We start from the raw sequence: 19,684 nt of genomic DNA on the forward strand, positions 1-19,684 counted from the left end.
GTTATATATTTGACTTATATAAGTAATTATTCGCTATTATTAATAAATTAAATTGAGCTCAAATTGAAAATTAGAATAAAAATAGGATATAAAGAAACTCCTACAATTACAAATTAAGCAACAATATTATTAAAAACCGCGTAATTTCGTTAAGATCACAAATTTTAAACTCCACACTAACAAATACGCATCCCGTCTAACAAGATTAAACGCGCCGAACACGCGTGTATTATACCTTCCAACCAAATAGATAATTAGCATCGAACAAACAATTACAGGGTACATTTTATACCTTTCTTGCTATCAGTTTCCTAACCCAGTCACTTTCCCTCTGTATATAGAGAGAAAAACAGAGGGAGAGACAGAGAGAGACTGCATAAAGGCTCGCAATACCGCACTCTCTCTTTTTCATTACTCTCTCACAGAGAGGAAAAGGAAAACCGGAAATCGAAAGAAACAAACCAGGAAGAAAAAGAAGAAGAAGAAGAAGCTGGAAGGCCTCGTTGATCTTTCTCCTTCCATTTTTCTTGCAATCTTTAATTTTCCATTTGATTACCCATTCTACATTTATTTGATTTGATTTGATTTGATTTTTCTGTTGTTCCAATTTCCTAAATCGTCTCTTCACTTTCCCTTTCACTTCCAATGCAATAAATACCAACCTTGTATCTGTTTAATCTGGATAGAATCAGCAAAACTAAAATGTGTCGTTTCCTGTTTGTCGGTGCCGTCTTGTTCTTTGTAGTTTCTTCTTTTTCTGCTCCATTTTGTTTTGGGATTCGTTCTATACCGGCGACGGAGATTAACGGCAGTGATGGTTTTGAAATGGGTGTATTCCGATTTGCTGAAGCGCCGGAGTACCGTAATGGGGTGGGGTGTCCAATTTCAGGAAATGGACAGTTTGTTTCTTCTTGTGACCCTTCTTTGGTTCACATAGCCATGACTCTTGACTCGGAGTATCTACGCGGGTCAATGGCCGCTGTTCACTCTGTCTTGAAGCACGCTTCTTGCCCTGAAAATGTCTTCTTTCATTTTATCGCTGCTGAGTTCGATCCGGCAAGCCCGCGGGTTTTGAGTCAACTCGTCCGATCCACGTTTCCTTCACTCAGTTTCAAGGTCTATATTTTCCGAGAAGACACAGTTATCAATCTCATCTCTAGTTCAATCCGTCAAGCCCTAGAAAACCCACTAAATTACGCCAGAAATTATTTAGGAGATATCCTAGATAACTGTGTTGACCGAGTCATATACCTCGACTCAGATATCGTCGTCGTCGACGATATTCACAAGCTCTGGAACACAACCCTGGTCGGGTCAAAACTAATCGGAGCACCCGAATACTGTCACGCCAATTTCACGAAATATTTCACCGATGGGTTTTGGTCGGACCCACTTCTTTCTCGGGTTTTTTCCGCCCGAAATCCTTGTTATTTTAACACTGGAGTAATGGTTATGGATTTGGTGAAATGGAGAGAAGGGAATTACAGGAGAAGAATTGAAAACTGGATGGAGTTACAGAGGAAGAGGAGAATTTATGAGTTGGGTTCATTGCCGCCATTTTTGCTGGTATTTGCCGGTAATGTAGAGGGAATCGATCACAGGTGGAATCAACATGGGCTTGGTGGAGATAATGTAAGAGGGAGTTGCAGGTCATTGCATCCAGGGCCAGTGAGCTTGTTGCATTGGAGTGGAAAAGGGAAGCCATGGGTAAGATTAGATGCTAAAAAGCCATGTCCACTTGATCATCTATGGCAGCCTTATGATCTTTATAAAGGATACGAGAACATAAAAATGAAGGATTTGAATTTGGGATATTTGAGTTCTTCGCAGTCTACAGTGATGGGATATTCTAGTTATTTGTGATTCTTTTGATTTATTTTCTTTTTTAAAATTTTTAGCTAACACATTTGAAGAAATTCTTTCTTAGATGTGTACAGATTAGATGATTGATGGGTTTGGGATTTCTTTTTAATTTTTTAATTTTCAATTTCTTGAAATTCATGTGGTCTACACATGGGGGGATTTCAAATTTAGGGTTCCACTGCTGTGGAACAATTTTGGTGGGTTGATTTCTTTGTATGTATTGGAATCATTGTGGGAGAGAAAGAAGACAATAGAAGAAAGACGCACATTCTTCATTGTTTCATTTGTTAGTGCATTATTCTTTTGGAAAAAAATAAATTTGAAAGTTCCTCTTTTTTTTTTTTTTTTTTTTTAAAGTAAGTTGAAAAATATTTTGTGATGTTTAGGTTTTTCATAAAGTGAAAAATATTTTTCAAATATTGAAAAATTCATTATATTAGTGTTTTTTTATTGATCACCGCCTAATAATTAATAGTTGTATAGTTGTCTTGTGAACCATTGACATTGATTGTCCACCATATTGCCATAATTATCATTTTTATATGTTTTTTTCTCATATTTAATAATAAATTATAAACATATAAAATTTTTATTATTTTATAAATTGTGAAATTTAATATCTTTAACTAATTTTTAATATTTTGTAATTTATAATTAAACAACAAAATGTAAATTGACCCTTAACATTTTTAATTTTAAACAAATTATTAGAATATAATTTCCTTTAATTTCTTCTGTCACACTTACTATAAATCCATCATAGTTAAATACAATAATGCATAATTTTGGATGGAAAAAAAAACTAAATAAAAAAGAAATCTATACATATTAAGTTAAAAAATTAAAATTAAATTTTGCCTAGAATTAAATTAGTGATTTATTCAAAATGAAATAGCGATGAAATTATATAAAGTTCCTAATAAGAATATAAATAAGAAAGATAATAATAAAAATGAAGGAAGGATTAATAAGGAGATGAAGAAGTGGGTGGTGTTGGTAGCCATTAATGGAGTTATGATTGAAAGATTGATCACAAAAGAAAAGAAAGGAAAAGAAATACATGTTGCAAAAGCCTGGAATGGAAGTGAAAGAAGAAATGCCAATGAAATGAAATGAATTTTTTTTTTTTTTTTTTTTTTATTCACGACGAAAGGAAGGTTCCAAACACATCACAGCGCCATAAAAATGATGTGCGTAAAGTTTTGTGCCAGAAGTTCGGATGTTTGCTAGGTATTGGCACAGAGCGATGCCCTCCATCACTCACTAGGGCCTCGGATGGGTAAAAAATGAAGTATGCAGGAATGACAAAAGGAAGGTCCCAAACATATCACAGCGCAATAAAATCAATGTGAGCAAAGTTTTGCATGGAAAGTTCGGACGTTTGCTAGGGTTTGGCATAGAGTAATGCCCTCCACCATCCACCAAGTGTGCGGGAACGACGAAAGGAAGGTCTCAAACGCATCAAAGCGCCATGAAAATGATGTGTGCAAAATTTCGTGCGGGGAAATTGGATGTTTGCTTGGGTTGGCATAGAGCGATGCCCTCCACAACCCCTCCAGGGCCCGAACGGTCGAAAAAAAAAACGTACGGGAACAACCAAAGGAAGATCCCAAGCGCATCAAAGCACCATAAAAATTATGTGGTCAAAATTTCGTGAGGAGAAATCAGACGTTTGCGAGGGGTTGGCACGGAGCGATGCCCTCCATCGCCCCGGACCCCAGATGCGCCAAAAATGAAGTGTGCTGGAACGACGAAAGGAAGGTTCCAAGCACATCTAAGGGCCGTAAAAATGATGTGATCAAAATTTTGCGCTGAGAAATCAGACGTTTGCTAAGGTTGGCACGAAGCGATGCCCTCCACAACCCCTCCGGGGCTTGGATGGCTGAAAAAAAGTGTGCGGCAACGACGAAAGGAAGTTCCCAAGCGCATCAAAACGCCATAAAAATGATGTGGTCAAAATTTTGTGCGGGGAAATCGGACGTTTGCTAGGGGTTGGCACGGAGCGATGCCCTCCACCACCCCCTAGGGCCCCCAGATGTGCCAAAGACGAAGTGTGTGGGAACGACAAAAGGAAGGTCCCAAGCACATCTAGGCGCGATACTGGGGAGTGGTGAAAGAGGCCTAGGGGAGGATGAAATAGGCCACGAGAGGCGGGAAATAGGTAGCCGGACGGATTATTGCCGGAGCACACGGTAGGGGGTGGCCCGGAGTGATGCCCTCCACCATCCCCGGGCCTATGTGGGTGGCCGGGCCTTCGGACGCGCTAGGCCTCTGCCCCTAGAGGCATGCTTGGGCGCCAGTATCAAATATGAAGCTAAGACCATCGGAGAATGCATGGCCCTCAGGGGACATGCTTAGGGGGTGGCACGGAGCGATGCCCTCCACCAACCCCCGGGCCTCGGAATGGGCAAAAAATGAAGTGCGCGGGAACGGCGAAAGGAAGGTCCCAAGCACATCAGAGCGCCATAAAAATGGTGTGCACAAAATTTCGTGCAGGGAAATCCGACATTCGCTTGGGGTTGGCACGGAGCGATGCTTTCCACAACCCCTCTAGGCCCCGGACGGCCAAAAAAAACTGTGCGGGAACGACCAAACGAAGGTCCCAAGAGCATCAAAGCGCCGTAAAAATTATGTGGTCAAAATTTCGTGCGGGAAAATTGGACGTTTGCAAGGGGTTGGCATGGAGCGATGCCATCCACCGCCCCCCAAGGCCCCCGGATGTGCCAAAAACAAAGTGTGCAAGAACGACGAAGGAAGGTCCCAAGCACATCTAAGGGTCGTAAAAATGATGTGATCAAAATGTCGTGCGGGGAAATCGGACGTTTGTTAGGGGGTGGCACGGAGCGATGCCATCCACCAACCCCCGTGCCCTGGGATGGGCAAAAAACGAAGTGCTTGGGAACGGCAAAAGGAAGGTCCCAAGCACATCAGGGCGCCATAAAAATGGTGTGCACAAAACTTCGTGTGGGAAAATCAGACGTTTGCTAGGGGTTGGCATGGAGCGATGCCCTCCACCACCCCTCCGGGCCCTGGATGGCCAAAAATGAAGTGTGCGGGACGACAAAAGGAAGGTCCCAAACACATCAGGGCACCATAAAAATGGTGTGCGCAAAACTTCTTGTGGGAAAATCAGACGTTTGCTAGGGGTTGGCATGGAGCGATGCCCTCCACCACCCCTCCGGGCCCTGGATGGCCAAAAATGAAGTGTGCGGGACAACAAAAGGAAGGTCCCAAACACATCAAGGCGCCATAAAATGATGTGCGCAAAATTTCGTGTGGGGAAATCGGACGTTTGCTTAGGGTTAGCACAGAGCGGTGCCCTCCATAACCCCTCCGGGGCCCAAACGGCCAAAAAAAACTGTGTGGGAATGACCAGAGGAAGGTCCCAAAAAGTCAAAGCTCCATAAAAATGATGTGCGCAAAATTTCGAGCAGGAAAATCGAACGTTTGCTTAGGGTTGGCATGGAGTGATGCCCTTCACAACCCCCAAGGGCCCCCGGATGTGCCAAAAACGAATTTCACGGGAACGACGAAAGGATGGTAACAAATACATCAGTGCACCATAAAAATGATCTGTGCAAAATTTTGTGCGGGAAAATTAGAGGTTTGCTTGGGGTTGGCATGGAGCGATGCCCTCCACCACCTCCCCGGACCCGGATGGCCAAAAACGAAGTGTGTGGGAACGATGAAAGGAAGGTCCGAAACACATCAAAGTACCATAAAAAGGATGTGTGCAAAATTTCGTGCAGGAAAATTGAACGTTCGCTAGGGGGTGGCACAGAGTGATGGCCTTCACCAGCCCCCGAGGCGTTAAACAGTCAAAAATGATGTGTGCGGGAACGACGGAAGGGAGGTCACGAACACATCCCAAGGGAAATGATATGCGTAAATTTTCGCGCGAACAGTTCGGATGTTTGCTAGGGTTTGGCATGGAGTGATGCCCTCCACCACCCACTAGAGTCCCGAATGGCCGAGATGAAGTGTGCAAGAACGATGAAAGGATGGTCCCAAACATATCACAGCGCCATATAGGCCCCACTTCGTGATGGCTTTTTGAGCTAGTGCTTTTTTTATTCCTGTTGGAGCTGCCTTCCACGTTCCACAAGTTTTTATCAGCTTCTTTTGCCCTTCAACGTTTTAAACAATCCAATCCCTTTTTTTTGTTTTCTTTCCTTTGATTTCCTTTACACTTGGCTTTCTATTAGGTTCACATATAAGCAGCAGCATCAGCCATAGCCATTTAAGAGTATACTTACTACTATTTAGGGGGTTATTAAATTTTCATTGATTAATTATTGTTAAAAAAATTACTTTTTAATGAAATATTTTAATTATTAAAGTTTTAACCTAGGTTTTGAAATTAAATAACGTGTGTGTATATATATATTAATTCATTTATATAAATTGTTAGAATTTCTGGATCCGCTACTTGTAGGCTATATTTGGTTGCCCACTGTTGTAAACAACTTTTCTTTTCTTTTTTTTTTTTCAGATAAGATAAAAAATTTGTAATAGTTAATGCCAAATACCAATTGTCAATGCCATCTCAAAGTTTTTAAAAAGTAGAGAACATAATTCAGTGAATTAGATCTCAACTTCATCATTCATCGTTGGATCTACCAAATATATATATATATATATATATATATATATTATATCATCACTTTTTTTTTAATGTTTAAGTACAAGTCAAACAAGGGCTACCTGAATTGCCAAACATAAAATAGAGTATATTACATGTGTGACCCAATAGTTGAATTGAATATTCACATTTAGAGTAAAATTTATAATCCTCCAAGGTTTTTACGGATCTTCATGACATCTTGTGTGGTGATTTGATATGCTTTTTTCACAACTTCATCTGGTATCAAAGGATGTGACACGAAGGCAGCAAGAGAACCTATTTGTGTCCCAGGATTTTGGCTGCTAAGCCCAGAAAAAGCAAGTGCTGGGCCTCTACCGTCAATATTGTACAAAAAATGAACTAATCCTTTGGGAAACACAAATGACTCCCCAGCCCGTAACTGTTGAGTATACAAACGATTAGAAGTATCAACAAAGCCCACAAGCAACAAGCCCTTAATGCAAGTAGTTACTTCGGAGGCCCGTGGGTGCACGTGAGGTGGCACAAGACCATTTGCCGCTAAATCAATACGGGCCAAGCTCAGACCCAAAGTATTTATCCCTGGTAAATTAATTACGTTGGTGAGAGTGACATTGAAGCCAAAAGTAGTGGCTCCTGTGTTACCAGATTTGGCAAGCACCGATGTGGTGAAATGGACAGAACTTGCAAGTTTTGGGTTGATACAAGGAACACCGTTCAGGGACAAAGGGGCTTTTGTGTCAGCAATACAATAGTCTTGAAGTGGGTCTGGGTCTTGTTTGGATAGGCCCAATACAAGAGAGAGGGTGAGCAATATATGAAGCAAAGAAGGGGATTTCATGGTTGCTGCTTTTTAAATTTAACCAAAAAAATGATGTTTTTAGAAATGATTTGGTATAAGCAAAATAAGGGTTGTGTTTATATAGTGAATGGTAGACGGTGATGATTGAGTAGCTTAAGAGCATTGAGGAGGAAATAGCAAGACAAGTTAAGTAGGTTAAAGTTTTAGTTGGAATGAGCCCACATGTTTGAATTTTATATTTTGGGAATTGAATATTTACTACTATTTAATTTTCTTTATATATATATATATATATATATATATATATATATATATATATATATATCAGCATATTGGTATTACTATTATAAAAAAAGATGTATTAAGATTAAGAATAATATAAGATAGACTTAAAGCAAAAGCATTTCATAATTGGCCACGATAATGGTTTATCTATTCATTATCAATTTGGAGTTTAACATTTTTTTTTAATTATTGAAAAAGGGAATCGAAACTAAAATAATTATGAAGTCATAAAGCACTTTAGACTACACCAATAAGGATAGTATTTCTCTTAAAATTAGTGAAAATCTTATACCGCTCAAATTAGTGAGAAACCAATCAGAGTACGCTTAATTGATACCACCAATTAACTATTTATTATAATTTAAAATTGAATTTCCTTCTATTTTTCAGGGGTGTGAAGTAGTCAATGAACTAGCCAATGTAATAATATTGGGATAAATGAAGAGAAAAATAATATAAGTTATAATTACAGTTTTTTTTAACGGATGTTACGATTGATGTTAAGAATTAAGGTTTCAACTTTATCCACCTAATAAAAGCAAGTCGGTGCATTTCAATCGGCGGCGAGAAACGACATCCTTAAGAAGAGTGAAACGACGTTGTTCTTCTCCATTTTTTGGACATTTCTTGGTAGGATAATGTAATGTAATTTGCGGACCTTTTCAGTTGAACAAATTCAAGTCATGGGTCCACAAAAGTCTGCAATTTTTTATTTTTAGAGACCCTTTCACCTGTCTCTTGTCCCTTGCTTGACTCTCACTCTCTCCATCCCTATCTCTCTTCACTGTAATGCTGCTACTTTTCTCTGATGGGCCCTCCTTTTCCTTTCTATTTTTCTGTTTTCTTGGTTGATCTTATCACTGCCCTGACTTTTCTCTGAATTATTGACTGATTATAAAGAGAAAATCTCCCAAATCTACAGGTGATCATGAAGAATTAATTATTAGTTGCGAGATCTTTCTCTAATCAAACGTGTCTACTTTTGTTTGTCTAAAAGACTTTTTCTTTCTTTTTAAAGTTGAGATTTGTATTGCCATGAATCTCAAGGAAGTCTCAAATTTTCAAGCCTTTCTTTAACGAGAAACAATAATGCTTCCAAAAAGTTAAATCATTTTAAAAAATAATTTTGTGGGTTGGTTGCTATTTATACTTTTTCATCAAGGTAATTGTTTTCTCTTGATGATTGGGTTCATGATTCGGTAGTTTGCACTTTCCAGAAGTACCAGAAACAGACAAACTGGGTACCCATTACTGTGAAAAGGTCAAGTGATAATAGAAATATATAGGGGAAAAAAATTTAGGGAGATAGTGAGAGATTAGACAGGTCTCTTTACCATGAAACATAATCACATGCCCATACATGATTTTGCGTGTTCAATGGATGCATCTTTTCGTCTTCTTTTGTATCCGTTCTTAGTAGTTTATTCTTAGTGGGTTTATTTGAATTGATGGTAATACTAATTACAGGCTACAGTGCACGCTATTTGTGTTTTTAAGTGCGGTAGCTCTGTGGTAATTCAGCTCTTCTGTTAAGTATTAATGGGCGAATCAATGATGGCTACCTCAAACGATGAAGATAAGGTAAAGCTTATTTGTCATTTGATCTATAGAAACTGGCCCATATTGTTTCAAATTAGGTTGTCCATTATTCTTTTCTTGAATTTATTTTGTTTTGTTATAGATTACTGATTGATTTCCAGTTCATGATTGCAAAAATGCCGTGATCTTATGAGTTGTCATTCTGTTTCTTGCTTGGATTTTTGGTTTTGTGTTACATGAACAGATGGGGGAGACGAGAGCTTCAGATCGTGGTCTTGAAGTGTCTGTTTCATTTGGTAGATTTGAAAATGATACATTGTCTTGGGAAAAATGGTCATCTTTCTCACAGAATAAGTATATGGAGGAAGTTGAAAAGTGTGCCACACCTGGATCTGTAGCTAAGAAAAAAGCTTACTTTGAAGCCCATTACAGAAAGATTGCAGCTAGAAAGGCTGAGCAGTTGGGTCAGGAGAAGCAAATGGAACACGAGTGTTTAAGTTTAAATGATCAAAATGGAGGAGATCCAAATGGAAAATCTTGTGGGGTAGATTCTGAATTTTATGGATCCAATATCCAAATTTCTGTTGAAGAGAATAGGCAAGAAATCAAATTGGACAGTGAGTTGGGTACTGACCATGTTGATAAGCCTTATGAAGTTGCAACTAACATAGAAGGTCAAGGCTCATCAGTTGAAAGAGTTGAAGAAGAACTGGGTTGCAGACTGGATGGTCCCACACTGAACAAGCCAGAAGAAGCTGTTTTAGGGAAAGAATGGGAAACTTCGTCCATGGAGGCTCAGGAAATGAAGGAATTGCCGAAGAACTTGGATGAAGAAACGAAAAGCATTCCCTTAATTAAAGAGGAAAACGTGAAGTTAGATCATCGAAAGGAGTCTCGAAAGGTAAACAATTTCACTGTTGAACTTACTGATTCTTAATTGTGAAACTCCTAAGTGTGAAGATTGCTCTTATATTTCTTTAAATTTCAGTTCTGTTCAAATTTTGGTGCCATAATTTTTGTTTCATTGTCCATTTAGATGTCTCCGATGAGTAAGATAAGAGAAGTGACAAGGATAAAGAAGAAACCAGCATCACCTGTAGCTAAATCACCCAAAATTTCCACTCCGAAGGTCCCAAAGACAGTGCCAACTTCCAGCACATCTGCCACATCACGTCCCTCAGCAAAGAAAGTCACTGGTTCATCCTTATCAAAGAGCAAAAATCCTCCTGTTGGACAAAGCAAGAGAATAGCTCCTAAATCCTTGCACATGTCTATTAGTCTAGATACGCCAACTTCTAATTCAGCTGCTTCCACGTCAGCTCCTTTGGCAACCACTAGAAAGTCATTTATTATGGAGAGAATGAAGGATAAGGACATTGTCAAACGGGCATTTAAGACATTCCAGAATAATTTCAACCAGTTGAAAGCTTCTGCTGAAGAGAGAGCTTTGGAAGCAAAGCAGGTTTGTCATCTAACTGGGTTTCCACATAGGAAGGAACCTTTTAAATCTACTGCATTATTAATCATGTTTAGCTTGTTGAATGTCAAATTTTTATTTACTTTTGCAGGTGCCTGCAAAGGGAACAGAGGTTAAGGTTTCTAGTTCTACGACTCCACGAAAAGAGAATGCAGGGTAATGTTCTGGATTCCCTTCTTTTTATGAATGCATTTAACATTGAGTGCATATGGCTGTGCACTTCAATGATAAATTTATTACTTGAATCCTATGATACTTGGTCATCGATGATACATTTGTCTATGTGTCTGAACATATTAGGTTTCATTGTATATGTTTAATAGAAGTAGAATGGTTCTTTTTGGACAACTCATTTGTTGAGTCAGAAATTTAATCGATGTGTTCTTTCAATATTTCCATTTTATACATCACCATTGAGCTTTGTATAATTTATAGGCTAGTGCTTTTAAATTATAAGATCTCGCCCCCTCTCTTCCTGGGTGTTAACTTATGCTTTCGAAATTCATGAATGTTGAAGGTTTGCAATCTGTAACAGCATTATTCAGATCCGTCATCTCAATCCTATGCATTTGTTGTTAATTTGTTCTGTCATTCTTAAACATTACATAGATCATGCGTAGCTCGGTACTGATTCATGAAAACATTTCCCATAATTTATAGGGACGCTTGAATAAGACAACTCAATCTTCATGTTCCTTTTTATTTGTATAGTCATTATAATGAAGAAAAATGTTTTCAATCCATGCCTTTTGGTTCCCCTATGCTAATGCAACACCAATACGTTGTTTCATATTACCTTTCCTAGAAAATTCAGTGTTACATTGACTGTTTTTGATAGGTCATACAAAGCAGTTAGTATGGATAAAATAACAGCTAAGGCTGCCCCATCTTCCTTTGGCTTGAAAAGCGATGAAACGGTAGAGAAAAAGAAAGAGGTAACTCTTGGGCCACTAGTCTCCTCTCTTTATCTTACACACAAATCATTTGAATATGCTTTTGATATCTTGAGCATAAAATGTCATTTTCCATTGCACACTTAATTTAGGATCATTTTACAATTTGTTTCAGTTTTCTAAGAAATTGGGAGAGAAATCAAATGCTAAAGAGGCCGAGAGCACACGCCTTCAAGCAAAATCAAAGGTATGATTCCACCTGTTAACATTCCATTGGTAACGGCATGTCAACCTTGAAAGTTTAATATTTCCATTTGGTCCAACCTAGAAAGTTGCCAAATGCTTCTGTATATGTGCTTGCTGTGTTATTTTCTGCTGTGGGTTTGGTTTGCTTGGGAGATTGGCATGTTTTGACACTTTATGCTTCTCACAGGAAGAAAAAGATACAGCTACTAGAAAGCTAAGACGACAGAGCCTTAATTTCAAAGCCACACCCATGCCGAGTTTTTATCGAGGACAAAAAGTATCAAAAAGCCCTTTAGACAAGGTATGTCACATAAGTCCTTCTCAAAATTCATAAACAGAATGTTTGAAAGAAGCGATGCATGCATTGTGGAAAGCAATTTGAAATATAATATACTACCTGAGAAGGCATATTTTTCTTCTTCCTTTCCGCCCCTTCCCTTCTTTTTTCTATGCTTTAGCATGTGCCCTCCAATGTTTGGTGGGAAGAATTGGTAAATAGCCATGTATTTTCCCCCAATTTCAGTCTGTCTGGCGATTTCTTTCACATTTGGAATGAGATATAACTTTTGAGCTCTAGTCCTACCAAAGTATGAAAAGTTACATATGAAGTGGAGGGGCCTATGGCTGCTTTGCTTAAAATTAAGCTTATTGTCTGTCAAGTGGGGCTTCACGGGTCACAAAGAACATGATAAACCGCCACTGTTGATTCATGTGATTCATGTTTATCGAAAATAAAGATCCATTTTTCTTTTCCTTTAATGTTGCATCAGAACTTCTGGAACAATATGATTTTGAAATTCGTGTACAATAAAATTGCATAATTATCATGTCTAACTGATGTCTTTAGAAAATGCACTTACCAAGCCATCAATGAAGCAATTTAGTCAAAGAATGCCTTAAAAGTACTTTTATTATGATTATGTATCTGTTGATCTTGACCTTGCATCACTATCTAATTTCAAGACAATCAAATTTATTGATTTTGAGTAAAGTAATGAATACAATTATCTAGTCACTAAGGCAAAACATCGTAATTAGATCCCAGTAGAGATTGATTGAGTGATTGTGTTCTGTAACCAAAGAGTTGATGAAGCCCATAATGATTGAGAGGAAATTGGAAAACCCCCTTGTTTTCTTATTTCAATTTTTAAATTGGAATGTAGTAGCTACACCTAACTTTTGGTCAATCTCCCCTCAATTTCAATCATTTCATATTCCCACTACTAGCTTCCATGCCTAAAATTTGTTGGTTAAGTTTTGATGATTTTGTTGAGAATTGGAAAAAAGACTAGCGATGGTTGTGTACGCAGGAGGGTTCCAAGACACTTGGGATTTAGAGACATGCATCATAACATAGAAGAGCTACTTCAGTATACTGCTTCGGGAGCTGCATCCATGCGCAAGGACAACATATATGGAGGAACCACTTTCTAGTCAGCATCTCTTCCATTATTGTGTAATTTGGCAGTGAAAAATGCTATTGATTAGTCACTTTCTGTATATTTTTAGTTGCTAAAAGAGAAAAACTAGATAGTATAGATCATACAGTCTTGATAGGGCATGTTAATAATCTATCAGGAGAATGGAGAATTGGGAGTTTGCAACTACTTCCCTCTCATCCATACCTGTAGGACACATATATTGGTGAAATTTTTACTGTGGGATGAAATTGTCAAATCCATAGAAATAATTGATTGCAAGTGCAGTGATTTTTACGGGTTCTGTTAACGCACTGATTTCTGTTGCAGTTGCTGTCTAAAGGAAACTCTTCATCTCATATTTGTATACAGAGTTGGAGCCCAATGAACATTACTTCTAATCACAGAATGCAAAACCAAAATAAATATATAAATAAATAAAAAAAAAACTCGGCACAAGTGAATCCATAAATTATTGGTTCCTAACCAAAGCCTAATGAAATGAATAAGTTTAAACCAGAAAGCAAAAACTTAAAAATTGATTTGCTGAAAACTTTCCAAGGTTTAGAAAACAATTTGATGATTTCAAAAATACTCCTCTATGACTTTTTTGTTTACATGAAGAATTTTCTAACTACTATATATACATTAACTAATTCCTGTTTTGTGATCAATATATGCTCAAAACTCAGAATCTGATTCACTAGAACTGCTGCTGGACTTTTCCTTCATGAAATGTTCTGGCAAATTTGGGAACCTCACGGGCAGTACTGGTGCTGGTGGTGACCTGGGTGAGGAGCCCAGATTTGAAGAGGCTGCTCTCCTCTTCTGCAGATTTCGAGCAATTTCAATGCATACATTATCAACCATACCTAAAAAGTCTTTAATTATAATAAATAATTGCAGTTGGTGTTCTGCAGTATTCTTGGAAGCTCCTGCTTGATAATATTCCGTCGTTTTCTGCACAAGATTCATTATCCGAATCTGCTCAGATCTCAAAACCTTTATTTCTTCCTCTGCAGCTTCAAGAAAACCTTTCATTTCTCTTGCAAATCCTTCCTCTCCATTAGCAGCACACTGATTCGCAGCTAGCCTAATTTCTGCTATTCGTTTTGTTAGAGCTGAACAAGTGCCTGCAAAAGCTTCATAATCTATTTGTGCAGCTCTTTTCACATTAGAGAATTCAGAACTAAGTCCTCCTACCATTGGCAATCCCAACATCTTATATTCTCTCTCTCTTTCCTCTTTGGAACTTAAGTTGGCAGAACTAATGCTGCTGCTGCTACTACTTATGCTGCTGCTTCGACTCAAGCTTCTACTTCGATTAAGCACACAGCGTTTTCCTTCTGACCTAACAACTTCTTCCACAATAAAATGAAGCAAAGTAGTTTTTCCATCAGAACTTTTAACATCGGAGAGCTTTCGAAGAGAAGTTAGATTAAATGCTTGTGCATTTCCTCGTGAAGTTCCTGCATTCATTCTATTACCTGCTTTTAAGATTGCTTCTAAAAGTTTCATGAATAGTCCTCGGTTTCTAAGCTCCTTGCAGGCTAATTCAAGAGTTTGTAAAGATTCCTTAAACTGAAGAATCTCAAAGTCATAATTTATTCTAAAAAGAAAAGCATTAAGCCGAGTAAAAGCTGATGGAACAGCATTTAAAATATGGTATAGGAAATTTTCAGCATCTGCTAGTCTATTTGGGTCTCCTTCAAATTCAAGAATTAGGGATTCTTCTTCTTTTGCTGGAGCAATCCTCATCAGCTTTTCAAGAGTGTCTGCATTTAGGCCTTTTCCATCAGCTAATGCATCAAGAATTTCTTCACGACGCACACCTAAAGATTTTAGCACAATTGCTATGTTTTGTGATTTTCTTGGATCAAGAAGTGTAATTTGTGCTGATGAGCTTGCATCACGATTCTCGGTTGTATCTCCGTGTTTAGGAGATTTTCTGTTCGTTGCAACATATCCAAATAAGGCTTCCATAAGATCATCATCAACCCTGGAAAATTAATAAAAAAAAAATTAAGAAACCAAAAAAAAAAAAAAAGATTTAATTTTCTTTTTTTACAAAGCAAAAATATTTAATACATAATAATTTTTACCTAAAAGAACCAGCACCAATTCTGTCCCACACCATTGAATGAGCTACATCCCTGTTCACTTTATCCCAGTGCAATGGCCTCAATTTAACCTGAGGATTCCCTTCTCCAGTTGAAGAAGAAGACTCGTCTGCTCCACTCTTACTACCCATTCCTTTAGCAGACTTATGTGGCGGAGGTGGTGGTGGTGCATTAACTTTCTTTGCTGGAATCGGAGGTGGTGCAGGTGCAACTGAATTATTATTCCTTGCAGGAATCGGGGGTGGTGGAGGTGGTGGGGGTGGGGAATTATTTATCTTTATCGGGACTGGAGGAGGCCGTGGCGGAGGCGGCGGAGGCATTGGAGGATGGACTGACACAACTTTGTTCTGAGAAGTGGTGGATTTTCCTCGTAACAAAGGAATTTCTTGAATTGGCTCTTGTCCATTTCTTTCTTGAACCGTCTCCTCATCATTTTCTTGTTCTTGATTTTCTTGAACATTATTATGGATTTCAAGTTTCTTCAAACCGCGATTCTTGTTTTCTTCTTGAAGTCTTTTCCAATAAACAACATCTAATCCATTTTCATCAATTATTACACTCCTAAGAAGATCATCATCAAAACCCGCGGAGCCGCGACCAGTACCACCTTCACCAGAATTAGTTTTATTCCCTTCCTTTCTTCTCCGCCTCGCAAGTATGTATCTCTGTATAAAGAAAAAGAGCAAAGTAGCAATGACAAAAGTGCTGGCCGCAGTAGCAGCCACCGCCTTCGCTACTGTATGGTCCGACGATGAATCGTGTTCCGGTGGAAGAGGCAGCCCCGACGGTGGAAGTGATGGGGAAGAGCTTGGAGATGTCGATGGAGATGGAGATGGAGCTCGAACCGAAGATGGATAGAAAGTTTCGATATTTTGAGAATTTGATTGAGAAGAAGAGAACGGTAAAAAAAGAACAGAGATGAAGAAGAGAAGAAAGAACAATGGCCGGTTCATGTTCGACAAAGTTTCAGAACGAAGAGGATGATCTGACAGAAGAAAAAGGAATAAAAACTGAATTTTAGGTTTGTCTCTGTGTCATTGGAGTTGGTCTTAGCTTGACAATTTCAAAGAGCAGTTAGTTGTTTCCATTTCAGTTGGTAAGTAAGTTGCCACTTGCCACTATGGATTTGTTGCAATTATTTAATTAATAAACCAATTACAAATTCACAGACCTTTAAAAATTAGAACAAAAAATCAGTTTCAAATTATAATTGTGTTTCCCAATTTAGAAAATAATAATTTTTATAATTTTCTATTTTAACTCTATTTAATAAACCAAATTTTAAAATAAATAAAGTAGCTGTCAGTATCATTTATTTCAGTTTCATGATTTTAATTAAGTAAAAAAAAAGGCGAACTACTCCTTTCAAATATTTAAAAATATATGTTTCAGTTTTAGTTAACCTGTTAGAAATTAATTTTATTGCTTATGATTTTATTAACTATATAAGCAAATAGTTTATGCTATTTCTAGACTTATGGTTAATAATATTATATGAAAGTTATTAATCCTTAGAAGAAATTAACCAAGTCAGGAAGCAAAGTAGGTCCTATCTAATCATGAGCATCACTAAAAAGCTTTCACATCCAAAATGAAAAGGTCCAACTGTGTGAAATTGTATGATAAGACATGAAAGCAAAGACACAATCAAACATCTGGAATTCTTCTTTTTCACAAAATTTAAATCTAGTCAAATTTAGGTTTGATTTCATAAAAACATGATGGCCCCTAAAAAGGATATGATTTAAAAACAGAAAGTGAGTGGCTCACCAAATGGATTTTTTTTTTTTTTTTAATTTTTTTTTTGTTCTATAGGTTGGCTATATTGCATTACATGAAATAAAAGCAGTTGTGAAAAAAGGAAAACCCACGAAGTAGTTAATGCTAGCTGCCCCATTAGTTCTGACTTCTAATACTTGGGTCAAATTAGTTACCGCTTTCAGATTAGGTACGTTTTGGTTGTGATACATTAAATATATTTGAAGATACAAAATATTGATATTTAAACCTTAATTTTTTGCATTACAAAGCAAACAATTAATTATGAAGTTATTCACTCAACATAAATATAATTAATGACACACGTTAAGACAAGCAAAAATAGACTGCATTTCTAAAAGAATTTTATATGTAAAATTAAGAATTTTAAAATGTGGAGTTCTCCATATTAAGAGAGTTTTACTTGAATGTTATCCTTTGTCTTTAACATAAAAACACGTGTAAATTGAAAATAAAAATATCAAATATAACTAAAATTAATCTCAGCGTATCCAATTAGGAATGCAATTTTTATTTGTTGGGTGATTGACCATTTCAATATTTGGGCAGCCTAACATATTTAACTCTTAAATCAGCAATTAGCTGAAGGAAAAATAAAGAACAAAATTTTTAATTGTATTCTGACCATGTCATGCGGTTATAATATAGATTATTTTAATTTTAATTTTAGTTTTAATTTTAACAAATGATGAGCCTTTCGAACGGTAAGTTAATGTAAATTAATCAACCTCGTTTTCTGTTAATAATACATAATGGGTAAACATAGAAAATCTGAGTTCGAATGACAGTGTGGAGAATAGAACGGCAACTTCTAAAATTAAGACAACTGTGAGCAACAAATTCCGCAGTGGTCCGATTGCGTGAAAAACTGAACCACAGCGCATCTTCAAGAGAAGAGAGAGAAAATGAAACTTTTAATTCTAAGCGACAAATATGTGAACAGTAACATTCAACGAAGTGGTCCTTTATTTTGTTTTACGTGTGATTTGGGGCCCTTAACAACTTGATTTCATATGGAAATTTGTTCTTTTTTATGTTTCTTGTCACTTTTATATTTCTTAGTTAAGAATTAATGAGTGGAAGAGTATAAACTGTATTATGACAATGAAAAGCATGTCCATTCCATCTTTGTAAGAATACAGTTAATTTCTCCACCTTTTCCTACCTAGCAAACAAACAAGGGAAATTTTGGTTTTCTTGCTATACCTAGTTTTCGTTACCAAAACGACATTCCAGACAGAACCAACACAAAATTGGATAATCTCCCTTGTAAAACTTACTGTACAACAAAACAGATATACATATTATTTGAAAAACGAAGCCATTATGGGCCTCCAATAAAAGAAAGTAAAATCAAAGCCATTTTTGGTCCAGCCCACTACCAATTTGAACGATCATGTGAATATCGAAGCATCTTGCATTTGCAGTAAATTGTAATTTTTGTTATTAAGACTATACCTTTGTTTATAAAATTGTACTAATTATTTTTTTTAACCTTAATAGTCACTTGAATTTTACTTTTTTTTTTTTTTTTTTTTTTACTAGAGCTGGTTTACTTTTTAATCTATATAAAGTGTAAAATTATTATACAAATTGGCCATAAAAAATATTTTTTGAAAAGCTTAGGGGTTAAATTATGTATTCGGCTATCATGTTATTTTATATAGTAGTTAATCAATTTTTATGCTTACAAATTTGTTTAATAAGCATATATCTAAATTTTCAATTTGCATAACTTATATATATGTATTATTTTGTATTGACTTGACTTTTGGGAATAGTTAGAGTTCAATTCCATTAATACTAAATAATAAAATAAATATTTATATCCTTAACTAAATCTTTTATAAGCTGGCAAGTGATCCACAATTGTCACATGGCGCATATTATGGAGTTTTCTTAGTATGAAATTGGATTCTTCATCCAATAAATAAAAATATGTAAGTGCATTATTGAAATAAATACAAGTGATGTTGATCTTCAGACTAAATCCAACTCAATTAATAATATGGTTTCTTGAGATTGGCCCACTTGGCGAACTCGCTATAAATATTTTATAGAGCTTAATTTCATTTCAATTTAAATTTAAATTTAGATTTAATTCAATATTTTTAAAAATGTTAAAATGACTTGCACACAACGAAATCTCTTTGTAATTGTCTCTTTTTCACTTGGGGCTCCAATGATCCTTCTAGGATCTTAGATTATGTAAAAAGCCCAGATGAGGCTATGAGGTCTTGGTCCTCTCGACAGCTCAGCATTGGCTAAGTCTCTTGACAGACAACTAGACACACACTGCAGTTCCACCACATACCCCACATTGCCCTTTGCCCCTAGGGAACACTTCCAACAAATCATTCACAAACACAAATCCCATTCCAAATATTCCTTCTACCAGACAATATCAGTACATATCCCTAAACCCAACCCCCACAATATCACAACACAACACATCTAATTTCTCATTTCACACTGCCACTTTCCCATTTTGATCATATCATTGAAGTTATTAATAATTGAGCAAAAATCCAAAAATGAGGACTTTTTTTTTTAAGATTTATTCAAATTTGAAACAATATTTAGGTAAAATTCTTTTGATTTATTTCTGAATTGGTTAGACTCTTTTCTGTAAATAGAAAATTGATTTGACCATATTATA

General features: G+C 36.7%; 4 protein-coding genes across 4 annotated transcripts; 2 read left to right on the forward strand and 2 right to left on the reverse strand.

The window, feature by feature from the left end:
• The first annotated feature begins 281 nt into the window (after positions 1 to 281).
• Positions 282 to 2,197, forward strand: LGT8 (glucosyl transferase family 8). The gene has a single exon (XM_012236626.4). It carries the CDS (start codon positions 703 to 705, stop codon positions 1,861 to 1,863), a length of 1,161 nt encoding a protein of 386 aa, XP_012092016.1. The 5' UTR covers positions 282 to 702; the 3' UTR covers positions 1,864 to 2,197.
• A 4,181-nt stretch (positions 2,198 to 6,378) lies between these two features.
• Positions 6,379 to 7,370, reverse strand: GLP7 (germin-like protein 7). The gene has a single exon (XM_012237071.4). It carries the CDS (start codon positions 7,305 to 7,307, stop codon positions 6,648 to 6,650), a length of 660 nt encoding a protein of 219 aa, XP_012092461.1. The 5' UTR covers positions 7,308 to 7,370; the 3' UTR covers positions 6,379 to 6,647.
• Positions 7,371 to 8,278: 908 nt separating this feature from the next.
• On the forward strand, positions 8,279 to 13,423 carry LOC105649824 (neurofilament heavy protein). Its single transcript, XM_012236628.3, has 9 exons — positions 8,279 to 8,475; positions 9,021 to 9,134; positions 9,337 to 9,993; positions 10,129 to 10,554; positions 10,661 to 10,725; positions 11,408 to 11,504; positions 11,638 to 11,709; positions 11,896 to 12,009; positions 13,019 to 13,423. Exons 2-9 carry the CDS (start codon positions 9,093 to 9,095, stop codon positions 13,043 to 13,045), a joined length of 1,500 nt encoding a protein of 499 aa, XP_012092018.1. The 5' UTR covers positions 8,279 to 8,475; positions 9,021 to 9,092; the 3' UTR covers positions 13,046 to 13,423.
• A 109-nt stretch (positions 13,424 to 13,532) lies between these two features.
• Positions 13,533 to 16,402, reverse strand: FH8 (formin 8). The gene is made up of 2 exons (XM_012237072.4): positions 15,229 to 16,402; positions 13,533 to 15,125 (listed from the first exon to the last, which is right to left on the reverse strand). The coding sequence occupies exons 1-2, from the start codon at positions 16,197 to 16,199 to the stop codon at positions 13,808 to 13,810; spliced, it is 2,289 nt and encodes a 762-aa protein (XP_012092462.1). The 5' UTR covers positions 16,200 to 16,402; the 3' UTR covers positions 13,533 to 13,807.
• Positions 16,403 to 19,684: the final 3,282 nt, after the last annotated feature.

The sequence above is a fragment of the Jatropha curcas genome, chromosome 5 (genome assembly GCF_041381405.1).
Source record: "Jatropha curcas cultivar XTBG-Jc1 chromosome 5, XTBG_Jcur_1.0, whole genome shotgun sequence".
NCBI classification, from domain to species: Eukaryota; Viridiplantae; Streptophyta; class Magnoliopsida; order Malpighiales; family Euphorbiaceae; genus Jatropha; species Jatropha curcas.